The sequence below is a fragment of the Zophobas morio genome, unplaced genomic scaffold (genome assembly GCF_036711695.1).
Source record: "Zophobas morio isolate AGI-343-1 ecotype UQ-CSIRO unplaced genomic scaffold, CSIRO_AGI_Zmor_V1 ptg000040l, whole genome shotgun sequence".
NCBI lineage: Eukaryota > Metazoa > Arthropoda > Insecta > Coleoptera > Tenebrionidae > Zophobas > Zophobas morio.
The window spans coordinates 5,781,459-5,804,221 of NW_026972145.1; the positions used below are offsets into that span (position 1 = coordinate 5,781,459).

General features: G+C 35.6%; 5 protein-coding genes and 1 long non-coding RNA gene across 8 annotated transcripts; 4 read left to right on the forward strand and 2 right to left on the reverse strand.

The window, feature by feature from the left end:
- Nucleotides 1-2,329: 2,329 nt before the first annotated feature.
- On the forward strand, nt 2,330-4,065 carry LOC135140701 (saccharopine dehydrogenase-like oxidoreductase). Its single transcript, XM_064071352.1, has 2 exons — nt 2,330-3,222; nt 3,387-4,065. Exons 1-2 carry the CDS (start codon nt 2,537-2,539, stop codon nt 3,988-3,990), a joined length of 1,290 nt encoding a protein of 429 aa, XP_063927422.1. The 5' UTR covers nt 2,330-2,536; the 3' UTR covers nt 3,991-4,065.
- A 4,538-nt stretch (nt 4,066-8,603) lies between these two features.
- Nucleotides 8,604-13,572, reverse strand: LOC135140371 (zinc finger protein GLI1-like). The gene is made up of 4 exons (XM_064070865.1): nt 13,381-13,572; nt 9,331-10,287; nt 8,980-9,141; nt 8,604-8,930 (listed from the first exon to the last, which is right to left on the reverse strand). The coding sequence occupies exons 1-4, from the start codon at nt 13,570-13,572 to the stop codon at nt 8,604-8,606; spliced, it is 1,638 nt and encodes a 545-aa protein (XP_063926935.1).
- LOC135140606 (juxtaposed with another zinc finger protein 1-like) lies at nt 13,387-15,243 on the forward strand. 3 transcript variants are annotated; one of them, XM_064071226.1, is made up of 5 exons: nt 13,387-13,473; nt 13,522-13,714; nt 13,762-14,026; nt 14,382-14,507; nt 14,554-15,243. In XM_064071226.1, the coding sequence occupies exons 2-5, from the start codon at nt 13,615-13,617 to the stop codon at nt 14,900-14,902; spliced, it is 840 nt and encodes a 279-aa protein (XP_063927296.1). In that variant the 5' UTR covers nt 13,387-13,473; nt 13,522-13,614; the 3' UTR covers nt 14,903-15,243. The 3 variants fall into 3 exon arrangements, with proteins under 3 accessions (XP_063927296.1, XP_063927297.1, XP_063927298.1); XM_064071227.1 differs by having other exon boundaries at nt 14,382-14,456; XM_064071228.1 differs by lacking the exon at nt 14,382-14,507.
- An 886-nt stretch (nt 15,244-16,129) lies between these two features.
- Nucleotides 16,130-17,052, forward strand: LOC135140578 (uncharacterized). Its single transcript, XM_064071185.1, has 5 exons — nt 16,130-16,262; nt 16,325-16,366; nt 16,419-16,543; nt 16,588-16,713; nt 16,767-17,052. Exons 2-5 carry the CDS (start codon nt 16,353-16,355, stop codon nt 16,997-16,999), a joined length of 498 nt encoding a protein of 165 aa, XP_063927255.1. The 5' UTR covers nt 16,130-16,262; nt 16,325-16,352; the 3' UTR covers nt 17,000-17,052.
- Nucleotides 17,053-18,926: 1,874 nt separating this feature from the next.
- On the forward strand, nt 18,927-19,716 carry LOC135140728 (uncharacterized). The gene is made up of 3 exons (XR_010282291.1): nt 18,927-19,211; nt 19,265-19,371; nt 19,425-19,716. It is a non-coding gene; the product is annotated as an uncharacterized LOC135140728 (long non-coding RNA).
- A 385-nt stretch (nt 19,717-20,101) lies between these two features.
- On the reverse strand, nt 20,102-21,827 carry LOC135140581 (cytochrome P450 307a1-like). The gene is made up of 3 exons (XM_064071191.1): nt 21,358-21,827; nt 20,533-21,306; nt 20,102-20,481 (listed from the first exon to the last, which is right to left on the reverse strand). Exons 1-3 carry the CDS (start codon nt 21,722-21,724, stop codon nt 20,156-20,158), a joined length of 1,467 nt encoding a protein of 488 aa, XP_063927261.1. The 5' UTR covers nt 21,725-21,827; the 3' UTR covers nt 20,102-20,155.
- Nucleotides 21,828-22,763: the final 936 nt, after the last annotated feature.

Sequence of the window (22,763 nt, forward strand, 5' to 3'; positions counted from 1 at the left end):
ATATAACAAAATAGACAACAAATCGGAAAAATCAAAAAATCAAAAACTTTAAAAATCGAAAAATCAAAATACACAAAAATCGAAACATTAAAAAATCAAAAAAATAAAATATCTGAAATTTGAAAATCCAGAAATTGAAAAGTTCTCAATATTCAAATCCTGAAAAATTGAGTATTGAGAATCGAAAAATGTAAAATTTAAAAAATCCAAAAATTGAGAAATAAAAGAAAAGAAAAATAAAAAATTTAAAAATTCGAAAAATTGAAAAATTAAAATATCGAAAAATGGAAGAATTGGGAAATAGAAACACCAAAAAAATCAAAAAACAAAAATCTAAAATTCAAAAATCAAAAAATTGAACACTCGAAAAGCCAAAAAGTCGAAAAATCGAAACATCGGAATGTTTAAAAACTGAAACATCGAGAAATCAAAACATCGACAATAGAGGAGTCAAAAAATCAAAAAATGAAGAAATCAAAATTGAAAAATTGGAAAGTTAATAATCGAAAAATTGAAACATTTTAATTCAAAAAAATTGGTAAACCGAAAAATTGAAAAATCTAAAAATCGAGAAATTAAACGATCTAAAAATTAAACAATTGCAAAATCCCAGAACTGAAATACTGAAAAACCAGAAAATGGAAGGAAAATTGAAAAATCGAAAAAGTGAAAAAATTCAAAACTGAAATCTTGAAAAACTAAAAAATGGAAAGAAAATTGAAGAATCGGAAAAGTGAAAAAATCCAAAACTGAAACATTAAAAATTGGAAAATCACAATTGAAGAAAGAATTGAAAAATCGAGAAATAGAGAAATGGGAAAATCAAAAAATCAGTTAATCGAAAAATTGAGATATCGAAAAATGAAGAAATTCATGAAACCGAAAATATGAAGAATTGGGAAATCGAAGAATCGATAAATTGAAAAATCCCAACAGTAATATGTCGAACAATTGGGAAATCGAAATCGAGCAAAACTGAAGTATCGTAAAGTTAATAAATTGAAAAACTGAAAATTTTTGAAAAAAAAAATCGTATCAAAAACTAAAAATTCAAAAAATCGAGAAGTTGAACTATCAAAAATCCCAGTAAGTTGATAAATAGGAAAATTTAAAAAACAAAAATTTAAAAAATCCAAGAATTGAACAACAAAAAAAAATCTAAGCCTGAAAACTCAGAAAATCGAATTATCGAGAACTCAAAACATCAAAGAAAACAAAAAATCTAAAATTTAAAAATTATACAAATTGAAAAATCATGGAACTGAAAAATCGAAAGGTCGAGATCGTGAGAAATCTAAAAACCTAAAACTTTAAAAACTGAAAAATTAAAATATCGAAAAATTTAAAAACAGAGAAAACACTATCAAAAATTTGAAAAGTTGAAGAAACGAAATATTGCAAAATTCCAAAGCTGAAATATTGAAAAACCTAAAAATGGAATGAAAATTAAAGAATCGAAACAGTGAAAAAATCCCAAACTGAAACATTGAAAAATTGAGAAATGGAGAAATGGGAAAATCAAAAAAATTGGTCTAAAGAGTTTAGACAGTACTTCCCCCGCTATCGGAAACGTGACGACTGCATGCCCATTATGTTTTTTTTTCATATTAGATTTCAAAGCATTCGGTTTTGTAGTTCCTGATTAAATCAATAAAATAAATTTGCGCATTCATTAAATTTTTTGAGTTACCCTGGTATATCCGAATGCAAAAAATATGAATGGAATGATAAATTACAAGAAGAGACTCATCATATTTTGTACATTTTAAAAACACTATTATATTCAATTTTTTCTTCGTCTATCTTCAATTCCTTGTATAGCCTTTTCAAACTGAACTTCGAAAAGTTATCATTTCTTTTGTTAATAATGTCAATCTGCGATTGAAAATCTTTTTACGCAGGGATTCAGTAAATTCTACCTGGAGTGAAAAAAGAAAAGATTTAATATTATTAAACTGTGACATATTGTTATTGAAAAACGCACACACTAATTTGACCTCCTTAGATTTACAGCGTATGTCATTTTCAGATAGGCCAATTCAGCTTGCATGGATTTCACCACTGCATGCAAAAACTGCAAGTTATAACAAAAAACTTATCAACTCGCCGATAAAAGAAATTAAAAGTAAACATATAGAGGTTGGACTATTCTGCAATAAAACAGAAAAAGTAGCTATTATTACGACTGTCCCCTTACGCATTTAAAACTAGAAATCGTAGTCATTATTATCTAAACCTTGAGCCTTGCTTACGCATGTTTCTAATTTGTGACACAACAAACTTAATTGCCCCCTGAGACCTTGCTGGTTTTCTATATTATGTACGCATCGACACAGTTTTAGAGTTTCGAACAAACCACATTTTTTCATATAGGTATAATTGGTTTGAGAGTGACGGATGACTGCAACCTGAAACGTAAGTCCTCCACTTCAGTATATCAGTCGACGCGTTTTAAGCGCAACACTTTTAATTTTGAGCAATTAAATTTTCTCTTTCGCTTGATTTCACTCCCGTGAAAATTATAAACTAAAACACCATGAGCGACAAACTCGACGTCATAATCTTCGGAGCCTCCGGCTTCTCCGGGGGTTACGTAGTGCACCAACTTTACAAAATCTGCAAGAAAGACAACCAGGACGTTAAATGGGGACTCGCAGGACGCTCGACGACGCGCCTCCAAGCCACCCTCAAGAACCTCGAACTCAAAACAGGTTCGTCTTTGCTCCACGACGTTCCCATTTTCGAAGCCGACACCACCAACGAAGCGTCTTTGGAGGAGGTGGCGTCGAAAGCACGCCTCATCATCAACTGCACAGGGCCGTACAAGTTTCACGGAGAGCCCGTGGTGAAGGCCTGCATCAGACAAAAGTGCCATTATGTGGACCTCAACGCAGAGCCCCAGTTTATGGAACGAATGCAGCTGGTTTACAACGAAGAAGCGGCGAAGAACGGGGTCTACGTGGTGACTTCTTGCGGAATCGACAACATTCCGGCTGACATAGGGTTGGAGTTTTTGCGGAAGAGTTTTAAAGGGAGTCTGAATTCGGTGGAGTGCTACGTTGAGTTGATACCAGAAGGGAGTTTCGGGAAAGGGGCTGTCGCGAACTATGGGACTTGGCAGTCGTTCTTGTACACGATGGGGGACTATGCGGAGTTGAGGAAAATAAGAACGGAATTGTTTAAGACGCCGCTGCCTAAGCTGAAACCAAAATTGCCCTTGCGGTAAGTTGGGTACTTTTTTCAAGTGTACGAAAAAATAGGTCTCTCGTTTCCGTCTGTCTGTCTGTCCGCCGTCTGTGTCAATTTTTACTGTCGATATTTAAAATTTTTTATTTTTCGTTTTTTCAATTTTTTTTCTCACATTTAGTAAAGCTGTTTTGTTGTAGGAGATGCCTGCACAAAATTCCTTTTTCTAACACGTACGCAGGACCGTATCCTGGAGGAGAAGCCACGGTGATGCGACGCTCCCAACGATATTTTTACGAACAAGACCACGTCAGACCCATCCAGATCCATACTTACGTCGGACCGCCAAAATTTTGGCAGTACATCCTCCTCTTCGTGGCTTTTATACTCGGCGCTTCCCTAATCAGACTAATACCTTCCGTAGTCAAAATTCTGCTCAAACACCCCAAACTGCTGACTTTGGGTTTTTTCGACAGTAAGAAGCAACCTGCGGAAGACGTTCTGGCGAAAATTAAATTCGCGGCGACTTTTCGAGGTCGTGGTTGGAAGGGAAAAATCGTAGATGAAAAGTTTAAAGAAGCTGAGGATTCTTGGATGGTGGCGAAAGTGAGCGGGACGGATCCGTACGAGATCACGGGGATCTGTGCGGCGGCTGCTGCAATCGTTTTGCTTGATGATGGTCAAAGTTTGCCGAAACGTGGGGGGGTGTACACCACCGCCGCCGCTTTTGCGAATACTAATTTAGTTGAGGTGTTGCAAAGACATGGGTTGAAGTTTGATATTATCGGTGAAGGGCGGTTGTAGGATTTTTTTGGGTTAAATCGTACCGGAAATCACCGATCTGCGCAGTTTGTTTACTCGAATGTTTGGAAATTTTACAATTTTTGTGTTAAATTAGTTTTTTCCTTGAAATCGACATGTTTTTGTTTTAAAATTATATAAAAGAAATTCAAGAATTAGTTTTATTACTTCCCGGGCGTAAGCAAAGGAAATATTGTAATCGAGTCCGTCGGCCGACTCTCTACTTTTACGTTTTCTCGATCTTTCATGACCTCTAGAAGACGAAGAAATAGGTCTTCCATTTCCGTCTGTCTGTCCGTCTGTCAGTCTGTCCGTCTGTCTGCCGTCCCGGATTTTTATTAGACAGATAATCTCCGAAAGTACTGGACCGATTGTTGTGAAATTTTGTATTTATATTAGGAATATCATGTAGATGGTAAAACGCTAACCAAAATTTGACTAATCATCCCCACCACTAATGCGATGACGTCACTTCAAAATTGTACATAGTAAATGGGTTTTAAATTTTCCAATTTAATTTTGAATCTGCTAACCCGAATCTTTTGAAATGTGACAGATGTTTTAAGGCTATAAAGAGCATCATAAATCTTTAGTTAAAATATATTTGGTTATCCCCTCCAAAAACTTGATGACGTCAGCTCAAAAGTTTGCCGAATAAATCCTATCTAAAATGTACAAAATATGATGAGTCTCCTCTTGTGATTTATCATTCCGTTCATATTTTTTGGATTTGCATATAACTGGTGACCCAAAAAAAAATTAATGAATGCGTAAATGTATTTTATTGATTTAATCAGGAACTACAGAACCGAATGTTTTGAAATCTTGCAGATGTTTTAAGATTATAAAGAGCATAATAAATTTTTAGTCAAAATATATTTGGTTATCTTGTCAAAAAAACTGATGACGTCAGCTCAAAAGTTTGCGAATAAATGCTATCTAGAATATACAAAATATGGTGAGTCTCTTCTTGCGATTTATTATTCCATTCAAATTTTTTCGATTTCCATATACAGGGTGACTCAAAAAAAAATGAATGCGTAAATTTATTTTATTGGCTTACTCAGGAACCACAAAACCGAATCCTTTGAAATCTACTGCGAAAAAAAAACATAATAGGCATTCATCTAAAATTATCTATATAGAACTTTCCTTGCGTCTGAAGTGCAATCCCACAAATTCTCTATAAAAATGCCCTCATTTTAAAAGGATGATTTCTAAATTTTACAATAGTAAATGTTATTTAAATTTTACAAAATAAATTAACATACTCAATTTTTCTATTATCGATTTTTGATATATGTATATGTATTTCAGTTTTGGAATTTGGCAGTTAAATTCTTCAATTTCTCGATTTTCCAAGTTTTAGATTCCCCAATCTTTTATTTTTTTTTCTCAATTTTCCGATTTCTCAGTACCTACATATTAAGATTTTTCAATCTTCTGATTCTTCAATTTTTTGATTTTTAAATTTTTCCATGTTTCAAATTTTCAAATTTGGCCGTTTCTAAGTTTTAGATTGTCAATTTCCCGATTAATTGATTTTCTGAATTTTCACTTTTTCGACTTCTCGAATTTTCGATGTTTCGATTTTTCAGTTTTCAATTTTACAATGTTTCAATATTTCAATTTGAAATTTTTCGATCTTTCGATCTTTCAATATATTTTTCATCAGTTCTTCGATTCTGCGGTTCTTCGGTTCTTCGATTCTTCGATCCTTCGGTTCCGCTTCTTCGGTTTTTCGATTATTCGATTATTCAATTTTTCAGGTTTTGTTATTTTAACAATAATTTTAATTTTTAGATTTTTGATTTTCGGCTTTTCGATTTGTTCAACTTCTCCATTTTTTGGACTTCCCGATTTCTAGATTTTTCATATAGCCCGTTTTCTTGATTTTTCAGATTTTCGATTTTTCGATTTTTCGATTTTTCGGTTTTTCGGCCCATCGATTCTTCGGTCCTTCCCTTCTTCGGTCTTTCAGTTCTTCGGATCTTCAGTCTTTTGGTTCTACAATTTTTCAGTTTTTCGATTTTTCAGGTTTTGATTTTTTATCAGTTTTTGGTTTTTAAAATTTTCGATTTTTGGCTTATTCCACTTTTCGATTTTCTGATTTCTCAATTTTTTAGTTTATCTCGTTTTCTTGATTTTTTCAATGTTCGATTTTTCAATTCTTCTTAAATTTTACATTTTTCGATTTTACGGTTTTTTGATGTCTCGATCCCTCAATTTTTCAATAATTCAGTTTTGGGAATTTTTCAATTTCAGGATTTTTCAATTTTGCGATATTTTAATTTTCCATTTTTAAAATGTTTCGATTCCTTGCAGTTTCGATTCTCAATCTTTCGATTTTTTAATCTTTCCATGTTTCAAATTTTCAAATTTGGCCGTTCCTAAGTTTTAGATTGTCAATTTCCCGATTAATTGATTTTCTGAATTTTCAGTTTTTCGAATTTCCCGTTTCTCGATTTCTCGAATTTTCGATGTTTCGATTTTTCAGTTTTCAATTTTACAATGTTTCAATATTTCAATTTGAAATTTTTCGATCTTTCGATCTTTCAATATATTTTTAATCAGTTTTTCGATTCTTCGGTTCTTCGATTCTTCGATCCTTCCGTTCCGCTTCTTCGGTTTTTCGATTATTCGATTTTTCAATTTTTCAGGTTTTGTTATTTCAACAATTATTTTAATTTTTAGATTTTTGATTTTCGGCTTTTCGATTTTTTCAACTTCTCCATTTTTTGGACTTCCCGGTTTCTAGATTTTTCATATAGCTCGTTTTCTTGATTTTTCAGATTTTTGATTTTTCGATTTTTCGGTTTTTCGGCCCATCGATTCTTCGGTCCTTCCCTTCTTCGGTCTTTCAGTTCTTCGGATCTTCAGTCTTTTGGTTCTACAATTTTTCAGTTTTTCGATTTTTCAGGTTTTGATTTTTTATCAGTTTTTGGTTTTTAAAATTTTCGATTTTTGGCTTATTCCACTTTTCGATTTTCTGATTTCTCAATTTTTTAGTTTATCTCGTTTTCTTGATTTTTTCAATGTTCGATTTTTCAATTCTTCTTAAATTTTACATTTTTCGATTTTACGGTTTTTTGATGTCTCCATCCCTCAATTTTTCAATTCAGTTTTGGGAATTTTTCAATTTCAGGATTTTTCAATTTTGCGATATTTTAATTTTCCATTTTTAAAATGTTTCGATTCCTTGCAGTTTCGATTCTCAATCTTTCGATTTTTTAATCTTTCCATGTTTCAAATTTTCAAATTTGGCCGTTTCTAAGTTTTAGATTGTCAATTTCCCGATTAATTGATTTTCTGAATTTTCAGTTTTTCGACTTTCCCGTTTTTCGATTTCTCGAATTTTCGATGTTTCGATTTTTCAGTTTTCAATTTTACAATGTTTCAATATTTCAATTTGAAATTTTTCGATCTTCCGATCTTTCAATATATTTTTAATCAGTTTTTCGATTCTTCGGTTCTTCGATTCTTCGATCCTTCCGTTCCGCTTCATCGGTTTTTCGATTATTCGATTTTTCAATTTTTCAGGTTTTGTTATTTTAACAATTATTTTAATTTTTAGATTTTTGATTTTCGGCTTTTCGATTTTTTCAACTTCTCCATTTTTTGGACTTCCCGATTTCTAGATTTTTCATATAGCTCGTTTTCTTGATTTATCAAATTTTCGATTTTTCGATTTTTCGGTTTTTCAGCCGATCGATTCTTCGGTCCTTCGCTTCTTCGGTCTTTCAGTTCTTCGGATCTCCAGTCTTTTGGTTCTACAATTTTTCAATTTTTCGATTTTTCAGGTTTTGATTTTTTATCAGTTTTTTGATTTTTAAAATTTTCGATTTTTGGCTTATTCCACTTTTCGAGATTCTGATTTCTCGATTTTTCAGTTTATCTCGTTTTCTTGATTTTTTCAATGTTCGATTTTTCAATTCTTAAATTTTACATTTTTCGATTTTACGGTTTTTTGATGTTTCGGTCCCTCAATTTTTCAATAATTCAGTTTTGGGAATTTTTCAATTTCAGGATTTTTCAATTTTGCGATATTTTAATTTTCCATTTGTAAAATGTTTCGATTCTGTCTTTCGATTTTTGAATTTTTCGATTTCCAAATTTTTTCCGATTTCTCGATAATTCGATTTTTGAGTTTTTCAGTTTTTCGAAAACCCTTTTTTCCCGTTTATTATCAAATATTTCATATTGTCTGAAATCAGTTGATTTTTTATTTCATTAATTTAGTAAATGTTGTTTAAAATTCATGAAATAAGATATTTCTTACACATGCCGTTTATGAATTCGTGTTGTTTTTTTTTTTCTCTAGACATCCAGAATTTTGGAAAAAAATTAAAATTGTATAACAAAATTTGGAATTTAACCTTGAAACTGCAAAACCGAATGCTCTAAAATTTTACAGTTAGCCTTCGGCCAATTTTTGTATTGTTGGTTTGAAGCTGAACAATAATGTTTTTTTTAATTGAAATAAATTTTAGATAAAAAATTATCGCTAAAATAAAACTAAAAAATTTCTTTTTTCATTTACTAAACAAAACCTTACACATATATACAAGAAAAGTACAAAAATAATTAAAATCTAACTTAAACTATTATCACAAATCTCAGTACGTACTCCTCAACCTGTTCTTCTCGGAGATCTTGTTCTTCAGATCCTGCCTGATCCCCGACGAATCGTACTTCCTCTCCTCCCCATAATTCGAATAATTGTGCTCCACGTTCCCGTAAAACTCCCTCTTCTCGCTCTTCACCGCCTTCTGCCTGTTCGGGTCAAAAAACTTCCTCACATACGCAGAACTCAACCCCTCGTCGTGGCTCTTCTTCTTGATCAGCATTTGCTCCTCGTTGCTGTGGTTCTTGACGTGCTTCCTCAGACTGCTCGGGTCTGTGTACTTTTTTGTGCAGCCGACCACTTGACACGCGTATGGTTTCTGTAACGACCCGACATCACATAATGTTAAATAAAGAAATCGCAAGTACCGTGTCGAAGTGGGTTCTTTGATGTTTGGCCCGGTCCGAGCTGTTGGAGAAGCTCTTGGTGCAAGTGGGGAACTGACACAGGTAGGGTCGCTCACCAGTGTGGCTCCTCTGGTGGATCTTCAGGTTCTCCAGACGGGAAAACGCTTTATTACAGCCGTCGAACTGGAAAAGAAAAAGTTATTAGTCGCATGATGTAACCGGCGAGTTTTTTGTCGACTGTTTATTTTACTAGGCTCACTGAACTTTAAGTTGGCCCAGGTGGTGTTAAAAACATATGGGTCTTAAACGTTCCAGATAATTTACACGCTTTCGAAGCCAATTGGAGGGAAACTGTTAAATTTAGACACTCACTGGGCATTTGTTGGGTTTCTCGCCGCTGTGGACCCTCATGTGGATCAAAAGCTTGTACCTTGCGTTGAAAGGTTTGACTTTCCGGGGACAGTTCGCCCAGAAACACGTGAATTCTTCGCCCCTTTTCACCTCCACGTGACACTTCTCAATGTGCTTGACCAAAGCGCTCTGACTGTCGTAAATCTGGTAACAGTGTTCCCACTGACATTGCAGTACCGAAGACGAAGACACTTCTTCGTCCCCTGTACTCGACTCCGACTCCGACGGGTTCTTCCGCCGGTACATCAAGCTCGACGAACTCAGAAGAGGGTCGTCGTTCAAGTCCATGAGGGCCTCATTCCGCGAAAGAACCACTTGGTTGTCCGACAGTTGGTACTCCTGGATGTCTTCCTTGTTGTTGTTCAAACACCGCGTCCCTATCAAGTGTCCGAACTCACTCCTGCTTTCTTGCTCGAAGTACCCCAGACTATCCTCCGGTACCGACCTCAAGTACGTGGTGAAATCAACCCCAGTCCGTCCGATGGTACTAATAGGTGGCAAGGCGTACCTCTGCTCATCCAGATCTTGCAACTCGCTGGCGAGGTTATCCAAGTCCAGCGACTCATTAGAAAGACCATCGCACAAATCAATATCTTCCAGATCTAGATTATCCAGCGGCGACTCCAAAATCTCCGACAACCCTCTAGTACTACCCGTACTCGCGTCCGACTGGCACAAGTTCTCGTCGAACGTCCTCACGAAGTCGTTGAAGTCGAAATCGCCGTCAGACGGCTCGTTGTTCGAAATTAGGTACTCGATCAGGTAATCGTCTCGGATTTCCGGCTCGCTGAAGTTCGTGTGGTCGTTCTTGGTGAGGTTTTGGCTTTCGTAGAACGCCAAGTTGAATTTTTCCATGAGTTCGGTCTGGGTCAGGTGGACCGAGGGGTTGTAAAGTGACTCGGAGGTGTTCAGCAGCATCTGGAAACTTGGGTCAGGTGGCAAAGTACGACCGGGTACTAAGTACTTACGTTGCTATTCACATGTCACTGGTACTACAAGCGCGGCTCTGCCGATGTTGCCGTTTTAAAAGCTATTTATAAATTGAGATGACATCTTCGTGCCGATGGCGTTAAGAGTTTGTTGGTTGGGGCAGAGCAAAAAATTCTCGGATTCGGGGACTTTCGGCGCTGAGTCGGGGCTGGATCGAGGAATTTAGCTGGGGATGGCGGAATTTTTAGTTGCGGTTTTAGGAAAGGGGAGTCAATTGTTTAGATTTTAAGAGAGTCGAACTTGAAAGTCCAACATATGAATGTTCTGTAAATAAAGTTGTTCTCATTTTTAATAAGAAAGTAACGTAATTGAGTCCATCGGGCGACTGATTACTTTCATGTTTTCTCAAGTTTTGAGTTGAGTTTTTACCCTCGGAGTCCAAATTAAAATTGTCTTACGTTTTAGAATTTAAATTTGGAATTTCACAATCAGATGCTTTGAAATCTTGCAAAAGTTTAAGCAAAATTTGTTCGTTAATGTTCCCTAGGAACAATTTTGTCAAATAAATGAACTTGTGGTTTGCGAATTCATGTTGAATTTTTATCATTGACATTGAGATTTTTGGAAAAAAAAATCAATTTTTCAATTATCTATCCAGTTTTTCTCATAAATCTTTTTTTTTTTCTTGATTAATCGATTTTTCGTTTTTTTGAATTTTCGATTTCTCGACTTTTCGATGTGTGGATTTCTCGATTTTTCTGTTCATTTCTTTTTTTGACTTTTCAATTTTTTGATTTTTTAAATTTTCAACTTTTCGACTATTGAATTTCCAGATTTTTCAATTTTTCGATCTTGTAGTTTAGGAATTTTTCGATTTTTTGACTTTTCAGTTTTTCGATTACTCGATTTTTGAAATTTTCGGTTTTTTGATTTCTCGATGTTTCATTTTACTTCTTCGATTTTTCTATTTTTTAATTTTTCGTATTTTAAAATTTTTAGTTTTGGGATTTTTCGATTTTGCGGCTTCAAATTTACAATTTTTCGATTTTTTGATGGTTCAATTTCTCGATTCTTTTATTTTTTGATTTTTTGATTTATAGATACATATTTCACTTTTTAGATTTTTTGGATTTCTCGATGTTTCAGGTCTTTTTTATTTCTTAGTTTTTCGAATTTTTAAATTTTCGACTTTCAATTTCCCGGCTTTAAATTTTTTGAGTTTTATTTAATTATTCAATACTTATTCCAAGTTTGGATTTTTTCAATTGTTTAATTTCTGATTTTTTTTTTTTTATTTTTCGAGTTCTCGATGATTTTCTGATATTTCAGTAATAAGGTTTTTCAATTTTTTTAATTCTTCGATATTTCGATTCTTCAATTTTTCAAATTTTAAATTTTCCAATAATTTTTGGCGTTTTTAAGTCGATTTTTCGAATTATCAATTTCAATGTTTCAATTTTTCAATAATCGATTTTTAAATTTTTGGATTTTCCAGTTTTTCTTTGTTTCGATTTTTCAATTTTTCGACACTTCAGTTTGGAGATTTTTCGTTTTTGCAATTCTTCAATTTTTTGGTTTCGTAAATTTTACATTTTCGATTTCTCGTCTTTTCGATGTGTCGATTTCTCGATTTTTCTGTTCATTTCTTTTTTATTGACTTTTCAATTTTTTGATTACTCAATTTTTGAATTTTTCGGTTTTTTGATTTCTCGAAGTTTCATTTCACTTCTTCGATTTTTCTATTTTTCAATTTTTCGTATTTTAAAATTTTTAGTTTTGGGATTTTTCGATTTTGCGACTTCAAATTTACAATTTTTCGATTTCTCGATTTGCAATTTTTCGACTTTTTGATGGTTCAATTTCTCGATTCTTTTATTTTTTGATTTTTTGATTTTTTGATTTATAGATACATATTTCAATTTTTAGATTTTTTGGATTTCTCGATGTTTCAGGTCTTTTTTATTTCTTAGTTTTTCGAATTTTTAAATTTTCGACTTTCAATTTCCCGGCTTTAAATTTTTTGAGTTTTATTTAATTATTCAATACTTATTCCAAGTTTGGAATTTTTCAATTGTTTAATTTCTGATTTTTTTTTTTGAGTTCTCGATGATTTTCAGATATTTCAGTAATAAGGTTTTTCAATTTTTTTAATTCTTCGATATTTCGATTCTTCAATTTTTCAAATTTTAAATTTTCCAATAATTTTTGGCGTTTTTAAGTCGATTTTTCGAATTATCAATTTCAATCTTTCAATTTTTCAATAATCGATTTTTGGACTTGGCAGGTTTTCGATTTTTAAATTTTTGGATTTTCCAGTTTTTCTTTTTTCCGATTTTTCAATTTTTCGACACTTCAGTTTGGGGATTTTTCGTTTTTGCAATTCTTCAATTTTTCGATTTCGTAAATTTTACATTTTCGATTTTTCGAATTTTGGTAAATTTCGAAATTTCAGTTTTTCAATTTTTAAATTCTACGACTTTTCAGTTTCAATTTTTTTAATTCAAGCTTTTTAGATTTTTCGTTTCTTTAATTTTTCAAGTTTTTGATTTTCAGTTTATCGATAATTCAGTTTTTTAGGGAATTTTTCAGTTTCTGGATTTTCCGATTTTTCTACACGTTAAATTTTCCATGTTTTAAATTTTAGATTTTTTGATGTTTCGATTGCGGAAGCTGAATCTTTCGATTTTTCGACTTTCTGCGTTTTCAACTTTTCGATTTTTTTAATCATCGAGTTGTAAAAACTTTTTATAATTTGTCAAAAAAACGAGATTTCGGTTTTTTATTTAAATCAATTAGAAACAAATCAAAAATAATAACGTCATGAAATTACAGAAAAACTAGGAGATTTTTGTTATTAAAAAGAAGAAGTTGCAAAAAAATTACGACAGAAAAAACCCGAAAACAAGCTAGAAAAAAAGTGTCAAATTTTGAAATAACGTCATCAAGTTTTCGGAGCGAATGTACAAAAAAAATACAACTTTTTTAGCGGAATAAAGAATTCTGTAGCCTGAGTTTTACATATTAAAATTTGTCGCACCAATGTCAACATTCCCGAAAATTTCCACTGCGCACTTATGCAACCAGCAATACACCCGTTCCGCTGACATTTGACAGTTGTCGAGCTCGACCTCTAACCCCATCGGCTGCGCGATGTGCCCCCAGCTCTGAAAACCCGTAAGTGCCCCCCACTCCCCCAGACACACTCTCAGCCCCCTTCTCCAGCTTTTCAGATATGCTCCACCGCACTCGCAGTCGCCCCCCATCAACCCCCATCTCGACCTTTGACAGTTCGTAAAATGCTCAAAGCCCGCAAAAATGTCCGTATTTTTCAAAAACACCTGTCAGTTTAGCAACTGCAGAAGGAACTTCTTCACCCTGTCAGACTTGATTTTGCACATCGAGGGCGAACATCTAGGTAACCGAATTCCGCCGACTGCGCCTCAACTCAAGGGGCTCTTTCAGATTTCGACCCGTTCAGGATCGAGCGGCTCGAAGAAGAGAAGCCCGAAAGTCTGCCTTTAAGCTACGTACTTAAGTACGGCGGTCCGGACGATGCTCCGCCGGTTTACTCGACTCAAGTCTCTTTTGTGAACGAAGCTGTGATACAACAAGTGGATGACGTTACGGAAATGGTGACGACATTCAATAACAATTACTTAAGTGATTTCAGGGAGGTGAAGGAGAGGAAAGTGAGACTGAACAAGGACGAGTTCTCGCAAGTTTTGGGGTGAGTGAGGGTGGCGTTGGCGACGGGGGCGAAACGTACAAACACAAATGAGCAAAGTCGTAAAAATGCGACGATGTAAAAGAGCAAAATTTGGGTAGTCGGTTGATGATTCATAGATGGCGCTACGAAAAAAAAACTAAAATCACTAGGTGTCCAGCGGTACTCAGACGTCTTGATTTGTGTATACGTTTCGGCACATATGTACCGTTCAGGGTGTTTTTAGACAGAGATAGGCCATGGAAATCTAGTAACCTCTAACGAAAAATGAAATTTATCATGTTAGGTTAAGTTACTTAAGTTACATCCTGAACGGTTTATATTTTGAATAACCAATCACGCTTTGTGTTTGAACCAGAGGTAACAAACTCTTCACTCTGGACCACAGTCACAAGAAGCCGTTCGCTTGTAACATGAAAGGGTGCGAAAAAAGGTACAAGAACGTAAATGGGATTAAGTACCATTACAAGAAGCACCACAAGATGTAAGTCGTTGTGGGCTTAATAGTGAAGAATAATGTTTTTTTGTAGGTTAATCCCCACTTTGAAGAAGAGCTTGCTGAAGCATAAGTCGGTTCTGACCCCGAAGAGCAAGTTCGAGAAGCACGACATGCACGGGGTTCCCCTGTACAGCTACAAGATGGGCAATGACGTCATGTACCAGAACAACCAGATGCACCGTTTCGAAGACTACGACATCCCGAACGAGTACTTCTACAAACTCAACTCTCTGCCTACCTCTGATGTACACTTTTCCTCAAATCAAGTGCCATTACCAAACATGAGCTTTAACTACTATAATATTGCCGAAGTCGGCGATGTTGAGGATTTTTCAGGGAAAAATTCCGGTTTTTTCGTACCCAATTTTGAGAAGTTTTAATTCTGTGATTTGTAGTATTTACGACTGATTAAGTATATAGGAACGATTGTGATAATACTGACAAGTATTAATTCGTTTTTCGTTAGCGTTCGTTAGATTCTCGAATGATTTATTTTTGTTATTTTGAAGTTAGGTTTATTTCCTACAGGACGATGATTTTTGTGTTTGTCGACAGCGCTGGTGTTGTTGTTTTTAAGTTTTGAGAGGTTATGTTCCGTTGACGTCGTCCTGTAGATTACTATCGGGATGTGATAACATGGCGAAAGTCAAAGGTACTGATAATTTAGAGGATTTTTGTGGTCTTTTCGTGTAACTGCGAACAAATAAATGTTTTCTTTGGACTTTTGTTTTTATTGGAAAATGTAAAATATACAAAAACGGAGGCATTAAAAAATCGGATAACTGAAAAATGATAAATTGAAAAATTAGAAAATCTCAAAGTGGTAACATTGATACATCAAAAAATTGGAGAATAAAAAATTCGAAACTCAAAACTGAGAAACGAAACATTGATAAATAGAAAAATTTTAAAGTTGCAAATTCGAAAAATTAAAAAAGAAATAGAAAAATTGAAAAATTAAAAATTGAAAGATCGGAAAGTCGAAAAAGCAAAAAATTACAAATTGGAAAAGCAAAAATTGAAAAATAGGATTGATTCATCAACAAATTTTGTGATTGATAACATGGAGTTTTCTTAATTGGCAATGATAATGGATGTGATGAACTCATATATGGTACTGGAAAATAATGGAAGAACGAAAAGTTACATAAAAATTTTATACTGAAAGTTTTAAAAGAATGAAATAGTAAAGAATGTAGAAAATATATAAAATGCCGTGTTTATAAATTTCTGTAATTTGTCTGATTACTGCCGCCAACAATTTGATGACGTCACCTCAAAATTTTGTACAGTAAAGGTTATTTAAATTTCGAAAAGTCACATACTTCTATAACAGTCGTTTTATTCTTTTTTTATGACAGTTTTGTCCTCTTCTTGTGTTTTTTATGTGGAATTTTTGACAATATTTTGTGATCTTTGTCATTTTTCTTGTCCCTACCAAACATATATGACATTTTTTTTACGAAAAACTCATCACAAAAAAAAATAATTGACAATATCAAACTTTATAATTTTTCTAAGAAACTGGATTTATCTGATTGTAGCTAGTAATACTAAACGAAATAAATCCATAAAAATGGCGCCCGCAAAATCCAGTATGGCTTCTAGCAGCAAAATAACCGCCAATCAATAATAGTTCCCACACTTTTCCCCATTGTCACGACCAGAAAACCGCTAAAATGGCCTTGATGGAACAAACTGGCTGTGAACACTCCCTTATTCACTAATTATCTCGTATTAGTAAGTTTGAAGATCGTCATAATTAAGAACGTCGTTCTAACCTCAATTCGATTTGTTTGCAGGCAACGTGCACCTCGTTCATATGTCAAGATGTATAGAGATCTGTAATACCGACACAAACCTATTCGTCTCTATTTCTACTTAAGTCATTTGTAGATCGTCTCTATCCGCCATAGCCATCTCTCTCTCTCTAGTCATCGTTTGTTACTGCTGCGTCTTTCTCTTCTGCTACTTCCTCATAAACGTATACAGGAAATATAAGGGCCGCACTAAGCGAATCGGTAGGTAAGAAAACACCCGACGCAAAACTAAAGTTTCGTTTCAGACGATCTTCGCGATGTGATTTTGGGCTTTTTAACCCTCACGTTCGTCTGCTGCTGTTGCTTCTTCTTCTTCTGCTACTTCCTTCTCAACGTGTACGAAAAGTGTAAGAGGCGCACTCAAAACAACGGTAAATAAATAAAATCGCTGGGGGTTTTTGAGGATTTAAGACAATTGTTGTAGATGTTGCGGTTTTTTTTGCCAACGTAGAAGCTGCGGGGCCGCCCCGAACGCCGCCCCCAGACTACAACACGGTAGTGTTTTTCCCCCAAAACGAAGCAGCGGGCGTGGGACGAGGCGAAGAAAATGAAGATGAACGTCTTCCAGAAGTGGCTTTAGAATGTGATAGTGTCGTGAGATTTTATCCTCAGTATTCTGATGATCCTCCGACTTACGAAGAGGCTGTAGAAGTCTAGACTTTTATTTACTAGTCGAATAAATGACACTTTAGTCGAGAGTTTTTTGTCAAGTAGCTTTATTTTTTTTGGAAAATGTACAAAAATTTAGGTTTCCCCCATGACTTCTTCGTAAGATGGAATTCTGTTGGTGGCTGAGGGTTGCGGCAGAAATATGGCAACGTTGTAAGCCGGGGGTGGGCTCATGATGACTTGCACGTTGCTGGAGGCGGCTTCAAATCGGACTCTAGCTCCTTCTACAATTTTTTTTTAGTAAATCACCAAATCCTTTCAGACTTACCATAATCATAAACCGTATGGACATTTTCGTGGTAGACATCCCAACAAGCTTTTACACACGTGACGCAACAGATCACAAGTATCACCAGAAACACAGCAAGTGGTCTAAAATTCTCCCTTACATGTATTATCCTTTACACGACTTTTTGTTTACCCTGTATACCACAACAAAGAACAACACCCAGCGTCGCAACAGTACGAATTGTCGGAGCAATTCCGAAACGTGTACTTTGGCCTTTTCTGATTATAAGACTCTTTGACTAAACAGTTTTCGAAGTCGAGAGCTGCAAGAGCGGGCTAAAACTCAAGTCATATCGATTTTAACGCTAATGAAGAACTTACCAATAAAAGAAAAAGGTAAATTAAATGGGTTTTGACGGCGGACATGGTGACCCCCAAAGTTCGTCAGCACGAACTCATTTAATTTTTTGGTTCAAGTAGCGTCAGGAGGAAGAAGGACGTCGTCTACCACTGTCACTTTCATTGATGCGAATGCTTTATTTTGGTATAAAGGATTTTACGACTTTGGTGGAGGCGCCGGAGCGGCGACGACAATACGAAGGGAAAAAAATCAATTTAGGGAAATGTGGGTATTGTTTGTAATTTGAAATACTCAAGGGGCGGTTTTAGCTCAATTCGGATGAATTTTAACTCAAATTAGAAAAAAAGGAAATAGTGAGGGAGCGTGAAGTGGACCGGCGCATCCACCATTTTTAAATATCGTTAAATTTTGAGTAAAAATGGTTTCGACAGAACTTCCCTTGCCACTGAACTGTACGTACTCAAAGCCGCTTCTTTGGGATTTTTGTGTTTTGATAACTTCTGTATAGTAAAAAGCAGTGGGGTAAATAACACTCCCGCAGCTTTTTTGATTTTAATTTTTCACTTGTTTAATTTTAATTTTTTGTTTCTTCAAATTTTATTTTAAAAATCACAATTTCCAAAACGGAAAACTGAAAGACTTACAGAATATTTCAAGAATTTATAAAATGTTAGAGAAAAAAGGATGATTCAAATCTACAAAAATTTTGCAGTTATTTTTTAAGAATCTGCGAAAATTTGTTTTGGAAATCAAATTTTAATTTTGCTATATTTTTTTATTCAAACAAAATTAAAGTGTTTTTTTTTTTTAATTTATATATTAATTTTACAAAAAAAGTCAACTTAGAAACTTAACAAATATTCCAGCTTTTTTCGAATCCAGCGATTTCATAAAAATTCAGAGAAAAATATAACTCAAATTAAAAATCTTGCAGTATTTTTTTTAAAAACTGATTTAAAAGTCAAATATTAATGTATCTATATTACCTCCAAAAAATAAATATTTTTTCAGTTTATTTTTTCAGATAATTTCAAAATGATTTTCAAAAAAGATGAAAAAGTAGTATTTTAGGAAAATTTCAATATTTTAAAGAAAAATCAGAGCGACTTACAGAATGTTCCAAAAATTTATAAAATGTTAAGGAAAAAGATTAATAACACAGGAATGCGTCGAAAGAGAGCGAACACGCAAAGAAACAGAAGTGAAATAAAACGAGATAAAATCTTGAATTAAATTTAATTTACACAAATCGGAATAAAAAAATGTTTAAAACTAGCATTAAGTTTTAAGTTAAATTTAATAAAATTTGAAACTTGCAAGACTTTCGGATGTCTCTAGTCGGATCGATCGCAATCGCCAGTCTGACGCCAATTTTGGCTTTTGCCAAGACACACCGTAACCACTTCCACGATGGTAAGTCGTCGCAGTTTTCGTCTTTTTCAATTAATTCCTTCAACCGTTATTGTAGCGCCTATTAAATTCTTCCACTTCTTTAACCAAATGTTTAACCAAACTGTACGATAATCCCTCAGACACAAACTACACTCTCAACACAATTTACTGCTACACTCTTTGCTGTAGCGAAGGTTGTTGCACTTGGTACATAACACTGTAAATTCGCTACGGTTTCAGTAACCGATGGTTTTATTAAAATATTTTTTCAGATGTGTCTACGCTTCTTTTGTGATAATTCTTGTGTCGTTCTGGTTATTGATGGTTGAGTGTTTGCACAAATATAAAGGGACTGAAAAAAATGTTTTAGTCTCTTCTGGTGAGTACATGAATGTATTTTTTTGAATAGTTTGTGAAAAATCAAAATCTTAGGTTCGAAGAGTCGGAACTATGGAAGCAATAAAAGTAACACTCAGGTGACCCTGCACATATTGCCCACACTTATGCTAGCCCACGTCGTTCCCAAAAATGCTAAACCGCAGCCAAGGAAAACAAATTTTTAATTTAAAATCTATATTCCAGCGGTAATTATATGAATATTTCGGAAAAGCGATAAAATTGTGCGCAGGATTCAGCCGCTGCCAATGAGTAATAAGATCGATAAGTTGTCAAAAATTTTTAATACCTAATAAGCAATAATAAATAAAAAATTGGTCGAAGGTTATTCGACAGAACTTCCCTCGCCCCTAAAGTACAGTCCAACCGTTGATATCAAGGTTTACTAAGAAAATATTTACTAAGGTATCTACTAATAAATTGGTTTATGCTTGCAAAAATTCCGGGTAAAAGACATAAACAAGCTTCGTTCGTTCCACTGACCCATTTTCCCCGTCAAGTTTCTAAATTATTGTAATAGAAGTGAAACTGCCTACATTACGTGCGCAACAAAATAAAAACAACATTTTAGATAACGTAGGTACTTTAATGCTCTTTGGTTAATACTTGTTACAAATTGCAAGTTATCCTTACACTAATAATACAACATGCTTATAAAATTGAATAAACTTTAAAATCTAACCAACAAGTCATAATTTGAATCATATCACGTTTTGTACATCTATCTTTTTTGAAATACTTCCGGTTTGAGCTTCGAACGATCTTCATTATCTTCTAACGCATCTAAAACTAAAGGTATCTTTAGGCAAAGCTAGAGATCCTACAGGAACTGTATAATTCGGACGATCCGTCAGCACCGTATACTTCTGCATCAGTCCTCCCAAAATCCCGAAACTAACTAACTGTACCATTTTGTAACCCATACAACTCCTCCTGCCTCCACCGAACGGCAGGAAGTGATCCGGTTTGTAGAAACGCTCTTCTCTGATGAATCTCTCCGGTTTAAACTTCTCGGGTTCGTCCCAAAGCTCTTCGGACATGCTGAGGTCGTAGTTGTTCAAGAAGATCACCGTACCCTCCTCGACGTGATAACCTAGAACACGCAAAGTGAGCTTTCGTAACGGAAGAATCTAACAGTAGTTACCGTTGATGAAGCTGTCTCGGTTTGCCACCCTGGGGACGATGGGAGAAGCGATCAATCGAATGGCCTCGAAAATGGTGGCTTCCGTGTACGGAAGCAGAGTGCGGTCGGAGATGGTGAGTTCTTTGGACCCCAGAACGCGGTCGATTTCCTCCTGGATTGTGAGCTGGACTTGGGGCTCCTTGGCCAGGAACGCCAGGAGTTTGACTAGGAAGTTAGCCACGGCCGAGTGGCCCCCGATGATGTCTTCCAGAGCAAAAAGCGCCGAGTCCCAAGTCAGGTCCGTCTCCTCGCTCTTCACGTACTTGATGAGACTATCAACGTAATCGTCGGGCTCCGAAGTGGGGTCCGACTCCTCGAACCGGCTTTCGATGATTCTAGTCAGAACGAAATCCCGGATTTTGTGCGTGAGTCGGTTGACCCTCTTCAGATTCCTGTCGTGGAGAGGCATCAAGAACGGAAGAAAATCCGCAGCGTAGCCTTGGTTCACCTCGTAGAAGATGTCGTCGTAGTTGTCCACCATTTCCACGAAGTCCGCGTCGTTTAGGCCGAAGTTTCTCGAGCAGAAGTGTCTAGTGAAGATGTTAGCGCAGCTCCTGGAGATGACCCCCTTGGTGAGGGCTTCCCCAGAGCACGATTCCACGATCGACTGCGCACCCAAACTAATGAGTTCCTCCAGAGAGTAGTACCTGTTGGTGAAGGCCCTCGGGAATGTGTAGGCCTTGAGCATGTCCCGCCTCACCTTCTGTGTGTTGGACCAGTTGCAGAAAGCCAAAGCTACGCAACCACCAGTTACTACTGACCTCTCAGTCTCAACCACCTACTTACAGTTCTCCTTGTCCCCGCAGAACAGCTGGCGGTACCTCTCGAAGTTGGGCCTCGAGTCGAAGTGGTGTCCCTTCGTCACCAACGCCTCCCGGATGTTCTTCTGGCCGTTGATCACAACGCACTTAACGCAGCCCAATTGCAACCTAAACACCGAGCCGAACTTCTTCGCCAGGGCGTCGAAGGCTTGGTAGGGCACCTGGTAGCCGGCCATGAGGTGCAAGTGGCCGATGATGGGCAGTTTCATGGGCTCGGGGGGTCGGAGATCGTCTTTGCGGGTTCGGAAGCACTCGGCGATTGCGAAGAGGGTCGCGATCGCCACGAAAGCGACCAAGTAGAGGGTGAATTGCGTGAGGTGGATGAAGAACATGTTGAGACGCGGACAAACCCACCAGAGAACAACGTTCGGTACGGTGCAGAGACGTCGTCTGGGCTAACACTGCTCTAATCGAGTTTTATACAAGCGATTTCAATAATGGGATTCATGTATGCGGCAGGTTTGAATATCGAATGGGATGGGATGGATGCTGGTGGTGATGGTAATTTTTCGGGGGAAGCGGTTGTTTGTTTGGGAACTGGAGGTACCGGGAAAAGGGGAAATTTGGGGCAGCAGAGTTTCGAAACGACGGGGTTGCGAAGTACTTTTGAAAATGGAGGGATTCTGAGAACCAAGATTGAGTTCGTTCCGTTTGAAAGTGATTAATTGAAGGTGCTGAGAGAGGATGCTAAATTCAAAGTCTAAATCTTATTCTTGAATCTTTGCTTACTGCGAACCACCAAGGAGGTATTGTAATCGACTCTATCATGACCCCCGAGTCGGTCTTCTGTCTGTCAAATTTTCTATAAATGTTGGGAATATCGTGTAGATGGTAAACAGCTAACCAAAATTTGTCTGACCATCATCATCAACAATGGAATAACGTCGTTTCCAAATTTTACAAGAGTAAATGTTATTTAAATTTTATAAAATAACGTACCCTTCTGCTTATGGTTTATGAATCCGTGTTGAGTATCTATATTTTGAACTGTTATTCAAAATTTAACCGTTATCCCCAGTTATAAACGAAATGTTTGGAAAAAAAAATCAAAATTGTATAACAATTTTTGAATTTCTCAATTTTTCGAATACTCACTGTTTCAAGATTTCGTTTTTAGGTTTGTCGAGTTCTTCAATTTTAAGATTTTTCTAATTTTCCATTTCTAGCGTTTCTAAGTCGATTTGTCCGTTTTTGGAATTCTCGATTAATCGATTTTTGGACTTTTCGACTCCTCCGTTTCTCGATTTTTCGACTTTTTGGTTATTTTTTTTATTTTCCCAATTCTAGATTTTTTGATTTTTCCATATCTCGATTTCTCAACTTGTTTAGTTCTCACTTTTTTGATTTTTGAAATTTTCGTTTTCTTGAAGT